General features: G+C 43.8%; 1 protein-coding gene across 1 annotated transcript; it reads right to left on the bottom strand.

Annotated features, from left to right (window-relative positions):
* Positions 1–8195: 8195 nt before the first annotated feature.
* On the bottom strand, positions 8196–10499 carry LOC310858615 (zinc finger FYVE domain-containing protein 1-like; the record flags this gene model as incomplete). Its single annotated transcript, XM_083764802.1, has 1 exon — positions 8196–10499. One exon carries the CDS (start codon positions 10497–10499, stop codon positions 8196–8198), a length of 2304 nt encoding a protein of 767 aa, XP_083620928.1.
* Between the last annotated feature and the right edge of the window lie 609 nt (positions 10500–11108).

Genomic DNA, 11108 nt, shown 5'->3' with positions numbered 1-11108 from the left:
CACGTGAGTGTCCTCCTGCTTTGAATCCGCTCATAAAAACTATTTCATTAGCCCCATTTCATAGACACAAAATCCCATGCTAATGACTTGAATTGAATTTTTAGCAAAAAGAAAAGATTCCTTCTTTGCGATGGGATTGACACGCTGCCCTCAACGATGCTAGGCTAGTATGAGAGGGCCTTGTTTGGCCAATTCTTGGAGGATAAGTCATTTAGGGGCGGGAGTGGGGGATTTAAAGTCCATTTCACACTTGGCTTCAAAAAGGGGTGCTGCTGGTGTCTGGGCACTGATAGACCCACTCTGCTGCACCCGTAACCCTGCCTGGAGCAAGCAGGGTTACGGGTGCAGCAGAGTGAGTCTATCAGTCCACTCAAGTCCTGGCTTTTTATACTTTGTCGTATGGCGGTGTGGTATGTCAGACGTAGCCGATGTCGAAGCTCACAGCACGTTGCGGAAGCGATGCGTTGTGGGCTTGTACATCAGCTACAGTATGTATGACGAAGCATGAATCAGGCATCACTCACCTCACAAAGAGGGAAAGTACAATTTGGAGGAAATGTGCTTTTCTCCTCTCCATCTGTCTCTATCTCTCTCTCTCTCTCTCTCTCTCTCTCTCTCTCTGTTATATCTCTGCCTTTCTCCTTTCCTGAGGTCTTTTCTCCTTTCTTTTCACCTTCTTTCTTTTTTCCATCCTGTCAGATTGTGACAAAATATTATATACTGTAGTTGCTGTCCAGAAGAAATCTGGTATCTCCTTATTTCAAGGTTTTTATTATTATTATTATTATTAATTATATTATTAATATCATTTTATTGTGAATGAAACAATTCAAGCGTGCCCTGCAACATCGCGGAAATAGCTGATCTAAAAGCGTGACGTGTGTCTGTGCGTTTCACATCTGGCCACTGCGAGGCTATAGTTTCTTATCACCGTGGCGTGACGTCATGTAGTTTTGGTCAGTTGTGGTCACCTTAATCACCTAAAACTGGAGTATGAATAGACCTTGAGAATGAATGAATGAACGACCAAACGAACAAATTAATCACAAAAGTGGTTGTCAAATGGTGAGTTTGTTTGAAACAGGATGAACCAAAGAACCAATGAACCACTTAAACAGTGAATCATCACAGGCCAGCTAGACACTGACTGAACCAACAAGGGACGGATTAAAATATGACTTACACAAACGCATAATAAATGTCCCCACTGGCACAGTGGCAGCTCAGTCAGTCACTTCATTAAGACTGAGCTGAACGGAACAGAGCTGGACTGATTAAAGTCCTGTTCTCTTTGTGTAAGCAATATTATCCAGATTGACATGCCAATTGTGTGTGCGTGCGTGCGTGTGTGTGCGCAGTGCGTGCGCTGCGTGTTTGCGTGCGCATGCGTGTGAGAGCCAGACAGTCTGGCTACGTCTTCTCATCCACCAGCTGTGCATCATAAACAGCACAACTCTCAATTCCTTTCTCATCCTAGTGAAAGTACAAGTCTGGGTGTGCTATTATTGCAGACCCTCTGGTGTTCTGCGAGACAGAAGACAAGTTTGAGAAAGTGAAACTGCATTTTGTTCCAAGTGGGCGGTTTAATTTAGTTTAGAGAACGCTATGAATGCAAACAACCAAATGAAATGGATTCACATTTTAAAATGGATAGTGCGATGCATGCATATTGTCTCTGTCAGGTGGAAACTGTTCACTTTTCAGGATACGAAAAGTAGCAGATCTGCAAGCTCAAAATGCGTCGCTTCACGCTGCGTTTCAAGCTTGTAGATCTGCTACTTTTGATGCTTTTATGTGACGCTGTAGTGTAGTATGATCAAGTAGGGTGTTAATTTCCGGGGTGGTGGTGGCTCAGGGGTAGAGTGGCTGGATGGCAACCGCAAGGTCGCCAGTTTAAACCCAGGCTCCCCCAGAGTTAGTGTCGAAGTGTCCTTGAGCAAGACAATTGCTCCTGATGTGCAAGTTGGTGCCTTGCATGGTTTCCGCCGCCACCATTGGTGTATGAATGTGTGTGTGAATGGGTGAATTGATGCACAATCTATGTAAAGCGCCTTGGATAAAGGCACTATTATGTAAATGCACCATTTAACTTCCGGGGAAGAAAATAACACACAAAGTTAGAATATGGAGAAAAGAGGTTTCTGCCCCACACAGCAATGATGTGGGAGCATGCAGAGTGGACCTGTATGGTTCCCCGCTGTCTGTCAGAAAGACATTTCAACATCTTGCAGAAGTGTGGACCCCTCTGGCCTCAGGCCAGTCCAAATCCTCCCGTAAGTATAATTCTCCTAGAAACCATGAAGCAGCGTTATAGCTGCCACATTAAGTCACATTTGAGCCCTATATAGAATGACATGATTGAGTGTATTTTGACAACTGTCCAACTGCAGACAATATTATGGTGGAACGAAACTATACATTATTACATTTACTTAAGTACTTCACTTAAGTACTTCACTCACTACACCTGGCTGGAATCTGGCCTCGGCTCTCAAAGTGTAAAGTACAATTTTGAGGTACTTTATTTGAGTACTTTTACGTTATACTCCACTACATCTCAGAGGCAAATATTGTACTTTTACTCCACTACATTTATTTGAAAACTTTAGTTACTAGTTACTTTGTAGCTTTACACCGTTACAAAACACATACAAGCTCACAATGCGTCGCGATGCGGCACATTGTGAGCATGTAGATCTGCTATTTTTGAAATATTCTTATTAATTAGAAAACTTGAAATGTCTACTTTTGGTATACTTTAAGTACATTTTGATGCCAATTCTTTTGTACTTTTACTCAAGTACATTGTAAATTCCGGATTTTTCCTTGTAACGGAGTACGTCTACATTGCAGAATTGATACTTTTACTTAAGTAAAACATTTGAGTACTTTTTCCACCACTGGTTACACGACGTGTGAGAGAATCGTCGCTGTCGGGTGGAAATCTAATATCCAAAACTGTCAGTTTTCAGGAAATGGGGTTAAAAGAAATTGCCTGTGTTCCAATGGATCTACAGTATGATGTACCGGTAATTATTATGTCAATTGTTAATGCGTTTCATTATGTAGCACTACCCCTTTAAGAGGTGTGCATAAAAGGGGTGGCCAGGTTTGCAGGCCTGCTGTTTGTCCAGAAGCCTGCATTTGAGTGTTTGGTGAAGGACTGCTGTTTGTCCAGAAGCCTGCATTTGGGTGTTTGGTGAGAGACTAGGATCTGCTGTTTGGCCAGAAGCCTGCATTTCGGTGTTTGGTGAGAGACTAGGGTCTGCTGTTTGTCCAGAAGCCTGCATTTCGGTGTTTGGTGAGAGACTAGGATCTGCTGTTTGTCCAGAAGCCTGCATTTGGGTGTTTGGTGAAGGACTAGGATCTGCTGTTTGGCCAGAAGCCTGCATTTGGGTGTTTGGTGAAGGACTAGGATCTGCTGTTTGTCCAGAAACCTGCATTTGGGTGTTTGGTGAAGGACTAGGATCTGCTGTTTGGCCAGAAGCCTGCATTTGGGTGTTTGGTGAGAGACTAGGATCTGCTGTTTGTCCAGAAGCCTGCATTTGGGTGTTTGGTGAAGGACTAGGATCTGCTGTTTGTCCAGAAGCCTGCATTTGGGTGTTTGGTGAAGGACTAGGATCTGCTGTTTGTCCAGAAGCCTGCATTTGGGTGTTTGGTGAAGGACTAGGATCTGCTGTTTGTCCAGAAGCCTGCATTTGGGTGTTTGGTGAAGGACTAGGATCTGCTGTTTGTCCAGAAACCTGCATTTGGGTGTTTGGTGAAGGACTAGGATCTGCTGTTTGGCCAGAAGCCTGCATTTGGGTGTTTGGTGAAGGACTAAGATCTGCTGTTTGTCCAGAAACCTGCATTTGGGTGTTTGGTGAAGGACTAGGATCTGCTGTTTGTCCAGAAGCCTGTATTTGGGTGTTTGGTGAAGGACTAGGATCTGCTGTTTGTCCAGAAACCTGCATTTGGGTGTTTGGTGAAGGACTAGGATCTGCTGTTTGTCCAGAAGCCTGCATTTGGGTGTTTGGTGAAGGACTAGGATCTGCCGTTTGTCCAGAAGCCTGCATTTGGGTGTTTGGTGAGAGACTAGGATCTGCTGTTTGTCCAGAAGCCTGCATTTGGGTGTTTGGTGAGAGACTAGGATCGATCGAGGCTTGAGCTTCTTCAGCCTAATACTGGGTAAGGAAACTTGTGAACCAATGTTATTTATTTTGCAATTAATTTTGGCATTATGGTTTAATGAGTGTCATTCCAAATCCGCTTTTGCAGAATTGGGCAAGTGTGGTATTTTATGGGGGGATGCTAGGACACTGCCGGAATCGGTAAAGGATAGGATTATGGTTTTTTTTAAGAGCATGTTTGATATCAATGTTAAGCCTGCTCTACGCCTAATTTATTTTCTGTATATGTCCAGAGCCTCCTTATATGGTTAACTTCATTCTATCCTGTGGGCATTTATCAGTGGGAGTCTTAAGGATATGTTGACGTTTTGTTGTGTTATATCTTGTAAAATTGGAAGTTCTCACACCTACGTTTCACCACCAATCCGACTGACAGTATGGAGTTCTCTGTATCTGTCGGTCCTTGTCCCTCTTATGCCTGTATATGGAGATGTCTTTATCTGTCAGTCCTCGTCCCTTTTATGCCCATATATGGAGATCCCTGAGGTCATCATTATATGCCCCTTTTGTGCCGATACAGGGGCGAGAAGACCCATAGGCTACTATACTGTGTGACTGTGGTGATGAGAGAAACGCAATGAAGTGCTGGCTTAGGATCAGGTTACTGCAGTACAACAAAACAGTTGAGCTGTGCAATGCATGCATTTTTTAAAACACTGGCGTACAATCATGCATTATTCCTCTGACACTGTCCACATTTGTGTATACAAAAGCAACATTCGACGCATTTTAAATTAATTGATTACCGATCTGCGCATAGCCTATTTATTTGTTTGTTTCATTTGTTTGTCTGTTTTTCTGTTTTTGCTTTTGGTTTGTTTAATTTTCTATTCTTCTATAAATGTAATTTGTTTGTTTTGTTTATATGTTGTTTGTTATGCATATCTTGAACAGTATTTTGGAATACGTTGAGATAAGGATAGGCACTAATACGCTTTAAGCTTCTGCCTATGCCTTTTCGATCACAAAAGAAAAAGTAAACTGTTTTTGTGTAATGTCTCCCTCTGAAAGATCGAAATAAACGATTCATTCATTCATATGCGCTCCTTTGAAGAGGTGTGGATTTTCACAGGTTATTTGGGTCCATATAAGAAAAGAAAAAGTCTGAATGTCTTGGAATCAGACCAAATTGTTACGGGTCCACTCTGTGTCGTTATTTGAAAGAAATGTCGGAGCAGCTCAGGATTTGTCTTGATTTTGTCAAGGATATTTTGGGTCATGTGTAATAGTAGGGCTGAGCCAGTACTATACTGGTCATTAGTTAATACAGTTGCATGGTTTGGATTTAGCTGTGTATTCTAATTAGCTTTTGTTTTTGCGTATTCATATTATTTACATTTGCTTGTTTGCTGTGTAGGAACAGGTTAGAGGCCCCTTTATGACCTGACACCTTTGACCCCTATCGCCCATTTGCCTCTTGGGCTTTTAGTAGTCCTGATGTTGACTTCCCAATTATAATAACCCCCCTTTCCTTTGTATTCTAACCTACTTGATACTTGATACATCAGCCTCTGGTTCTGTTCATTCTGAAGCCGTAGCTATTTGGGGATCCTTATACCATGTTCAGTTAAATTGTCCAGCATATACCGTACAGTATATGGTTATGGTGTTTGTAGGATCCCTCACTCCTATACGTGAGGCCGAGGGTGGCATAGTCATTTCCAACCTGCCGTCACTTTGCTCATGTAATTATTGTTAAAGATCTACAACATTTCTCAAAACCTTTCCGGATCTTTTGAAAATGGCAAATCTACAATCTACTAAGCCATCGCATTTCGACCTGTTGTGATCCATTTTCTGTATTTTTGTGCGACACTTTTCATATGACAGTACAGTACAAGGCATTCATTGATGAAAGAACATAAAAACCACCATGGACAGGCCAGGTTTCTTCCCCACATGTTGTCTACGGCAGTGGTTCCCAAACCTTTTCATGTCAAGGACCCCCAAATTGACACCAATTATCTTGCGGACCCCCCATTTGAAAAGAAATGCGAGGGACCCCCATAAGAAGTTTTTACGGCTCTAGCAGTGATTCTCAACCAGTTTAATTTCAATGACCCCTAGTTTGACATGCATTAGTCTACGGACCCCCATTTAATGACATTTCTATCTCTGGGACCCCAATTTATATTGTAAAATCAATGTTAATTTAACTCTTAAGTGTACAAATGGGGTCCATTTGGTTCCATTTGTACACTCGGAGTTAGTCTATTTGGTTCCAAACTATCATTTAGCTGGGGACCCCCTGGAACTCCCTCAAGGACCCCTGGGGGTCCCCGAACCCCACTTTGGGACAGGTAGTCTGTGTTTCTTGTTTTCATGGAAACAAAGAAGCTGTCAATCAATAGCAAACAGCAACCCGGGATGTCATTTGAATGGCCTGATAAATACTTTATCTTGCCTCGTTAATGCCCATGGACATTTAATCTCTATCGGGTTAATGTGATCACGACACCTTTGGCCATAATCCATCTGACAGAATGCATGCTCGTATGTGGAGATTGCATTCATTGAAAGTCGATAGCGATGCCTTAAAACTACTGACATCATCATTGTTGTCTGCCATAAACCCTGTACATTTCATTTTGCCTTACTGCTTCTTCACACACAAGTGGCAAAAATAGCAGATCTACAAGCTATTCTCACTGGTTAATTTCTTTTAATTAATTAAAGCCTATGGGTTTAATATATTGAACCAATGAAAAGTATTAACAATGACTAAATGATAAGTACTGTACATTGAATGAATGAATCTTATTTATATAGCACCTTTCCAAACATATAGCCTAGTTACAAAATGCTTTACAGACAGGTTATGAACGGCAAATATAAAGGACATCAAAAACAACAAAACATCAAGACATCAAGACATCAGAAACATTAAACATTGGAACCAGTAGAACACGGGTACATTTTCAGTTTCCTGACATGTAAAGTAACAGTTTTGGACATACAAGATTTCCACAGGCTAGCCCCCGGTATATATTTAAAAATATTATGACTGTACGTATGTACGGAATTCTAAACAGTCCAATCTACCTGTGTGAGGGATAGATTAATAGAGAGTGTGCACAAAATAATGAGCTGTCTTTGGTTTAATGGGATAATGTTCACTTGGGTTGATTAATTTGGGCTTCCCTGAGGCGTAATATTAGTCACAATGTCTCTAAAATGAAATGTATTCCTGATTTTCTTTTTTTTGTAGGGCGGCTATTATAATTTGAGATACGTGCACGGCAGTCTGACGAGGCTGCCTTTCTTGTTCTCTGAAAAACAAAGGAGACTCTTTGCGTCTCCATAGAGAACCACTGCTGGTCTTCAAATTAATGGCTTAGAAATGCGACAAAAACTTTAAAAAAATCCATGAATTCAATTCTTCATGAGGTGAGTAATCGATAGACAAAAAGGTTATTTATAATGATTATAGCTATAATGATTAAAAGTTGTCAAAAGTGTTGGGAATACTCTGCAACACAGAAACAGGACAGATCAGCTAAAGTCCAGATGAAATAAAGAAAATACAATGGTGGCAAAACACATGAATGTGTGGTGAGGGGGAATTGGCACCGTGGCACGATGACAAAAAAACTAAAAACAAAAACATCCTCAGTCATTATTGTGCAAAACAATTTGCCGTCTGTCTGTCAAGGGTTCATTTTGCAAACTGCTACAGTCGACTGATCAGTGCAACATTTCTTGTTTCTTTATTTCTTTTTACTTTTGGAATGCTAAAAACTGGATGTGAGTTGAAGTTGAATTGGGCTGAAACTTTGCCTAAATATGGAGCTGACTGAAATCATAGTATTAACAACATAGCAGACTGGACACATGGAAGTCATGCCATTATTGGATCCCGTCTTGTTACTTTTCAACATTCAAATCTGCGATTCCCAAAAGCTAGTTGAGCTCAAAAGCCCATCGCCGTGACTGACAGAGATCCTTTTTTTGTTGAAAATATGTCACGATTACAGAAATAAAATTTGAGCTCGATTTTAGGCTGAGTGAGTGAGTGGATATTCCTTTTTAAAGGTCTCCAGGCTTCTGGTTACAGCTAATGCACACCCTTACAGGGTGGTCCCAGCCCCGTGAGGGAACTGCTCGACGATCTGGGGAGCAGTCATCACAGACACCTTGCCCGCAGGCGCGACAGTGGTGCTTGGACAGCATGGCACTGAAGTTGCTTTGGCAGTTGTGGCAGAGTACGATATCCTGGTCAGGCACCCAGTATGCCGGACGGGCAGCGTCCTTCACCAGGCCAAGGGGGACGTCGATAGCAGTGACTAACGTGTTGGTCACTGCTTCTCCAACCCGCCTCGCCAGTGTTCCGCCCTCCTCTGTCCTGAGCTTAACCCGCAGTTCTGCCTGTGAAGCTCTCTTCTCAAAGCAGACGTCGCAGGTTCGAACGGGGCCCAGACCCCACCCTTTCTCTGGGATGGGCGTGGCTTTCGAAGAGCAGCCGTCACAAAAGCCCTCCCCGCACGCCCTGCAGTGATGCTTGGTGTAATTGTCCTGGAAGACTGCCTTACACTTATGGCACGCCGAGATGAGGGAGTTGGGCTTCCAGTAAGCCGGGGCGATCTGATCCGTCAGCCAGGAGGTTACGGCCTTGGCTGGCTTCACACTGATCTCTGACACAGACTGGGCCACCGAGTTGACTTCATCCAAAAGACGCTGCCCGGCATTGGTATTGTCCTTCAAGAAGCCATTAAACCCTGGCCATATGTGCTGGATCTCGGTGCGAACGGCTGTCTCCACAGGGTCCTGGTTTCCATACCAGAACTGACGACTTCGATAGATCACTCCACAGTTTGGACATTCAACCACATACCCAGACCAGGCGTACTTGGCGAGACCCATCCACGGAGAGTCACAGGAGGCAGAGGTCTTGGATACTACCACAACGTCCTTCCCTTCTTCATAACAAGCCTTGCAAGTGTAAATGCAATTGTCATACTGTGCAGAGTAGCGGCAGCGCTGCTTGGTGTCGTGGCATATTCCTTCCTCGAAGTGGTTCATGCTGTTCTCGCAGCCCGAGCCACAACTGAGACAAGTGTTTGAACAGGCGAAATACTCATCAGGGAAGAAGCAACTGTGGCCTACAAGGCCATCTGCGATCTCCCCATTGAAACGCTCACTCAGGGCCTGAAGGTCTTCGAAGATGACCCCGGGAGTGCGAGAGGAGCGGCTGGTGTTATTGTCCAGGAGCTGCTCTAGCACATTCTGCAGGCCACGGAAGTCAGTGGGAGGCCTGGGGGTCTGTGTACCCTGGTACTGGACAGAACTGAAGGCTTTTGGGAAATTACCCAGCTTCTTAAAGCGCTCCTTAAGTAGCCGAACCACAGACTCTGCATTAACTGAACCAAGTAAATTGGTGTGGACCGTTTCATGAAATATGATCACCGCAGGGCCGGGGGTGGACAGGGGGAAGTGCTTCAGGTAGGCATCAGACGCATCACCAAGGAACTTGAAGAGGTCGTCGTGGAGACGGTCAGCGCAGGTGCGGTAGATGATGAGATCAGAAATTGCGAGTACCTTGAGTAAGAGGCGGGTCCCCTGGCCCTGTTTGGAGCTGTTCCCCTGCAGACCCTCTGTATCAATGACTACCACTTTGTGGATCAGGTCAAACGCGGCCCACACCCCCACTGTGCAGGACTCCTGTGTCTGGGAGGTCTTGAACACCTCCCTGCCCGTGAAGAACGTGTGGTTCAGGGTGTGGGACTTGCCATCTCCCGTGTTGCCAAAGATGGACACCACCTTCAGCAATAGGTCATGTTCACAATTAAGTTTCTTCAGGAACGCTGCTTCATCCCTGATTTGGATTTCATCCTTCTCGTTGACCAGGAGAAAACTGGACACGTGCTGCAGCAGTTTTTCTCCCTGAGCTTTGGTCTCATCGGCTGCTTGAATGGAAGAGGGCAGGGCCGAGTCGACCTCGGCAGGTTTCTCTGACAGAGGATACCATTTGAGCCAATGTTTATTTTCTTTACCTCCAATGTGGGTACCTTTATGGCAGTCTTGGCACAAGCTCACCGTACAGTTGTGGCAGCAGACCACAGACATATGCCGTTTGACATTGTCCAAGCTTCCATTACCTCCGTTGCAGTTGTCACAATGGGGGACATGGCCAGGCCCTGCCTGAACCTTGTCATGGTTCTTCAGATGCTCCCGGTCATGGGGCCCGAACTCACAGTGCACAATGCACGGCAAGCAGGTCTTGCACCCATTACATTCAAACTCAGCCTCCTTAGGACGATCACACGCATACAGATCTTGACATATTAGACTAGTATTGAGTCCCTTTTCTGAATGTGTGCCATGTCCACTCATCTTTTCTTTGTGCACAGCTATGGCTACAACAACAATCCAAGATAAATGATATACCGTCGACTTCTGTGCTCTACAATAATGTAATCGGTGGAAAAACGGCTTTGTGCGGTTACAGTGCTCCCTGAACCACGGTAGATTCAGCAAGTTATGAGCCAATTCAATTGCAAACGTCTTTAAAATGAAAATATGTAAATAAACAATTAGGCTAACTAACCCAAAGGCAATACACTCTTTCAGCAAGGTATTTTGTCACGTATCCGTTTGTGAAATGATAAATACTATAGGCCTATACTATCTGCAGCTGCTAGTAACACTAGAAATGTAAGAATTATGACAGATATTAATTATAAAAATGTAACCCGGCCAGTACAACAGAAAAACGATAAACGTACAAATGTTAACTGATGTGCAAACGGCTCTAGCTTGCCAGCTTATTCTCGGTAGATGCACAGCTGTTGGCTACTCGCATAAATCTTTGTCCTTTGGCCTATTGGTGGACGAAACCCAAATATAAACGGATCAGCAGGCCGACATGCACCAACAGTGGCTTTATGTCCTATAGAGAGAGGCAACTCAACAGTACTGACGGATTCTATTCTTTCCTCACTT

This window comes from Protomyctophum parallelum (genome assembly GCF_964188405.1).
Source record: "Protomyctophum parallelum genome assembly, chromosome: 5".
NCBI classification, from domain to species: domain Eukaryota; kingdom Metazoa; phylum Chordata; class Actinopteri; order Myctophiformes; family Myctophidae; genus Protomyctophum; species Protomyctophum parallelum.
The sequence above is the reverse complement of the archived record's forward strand: the minus strand, read 5'-3'. Positions and strand labels throughout refer to the sequence as shown.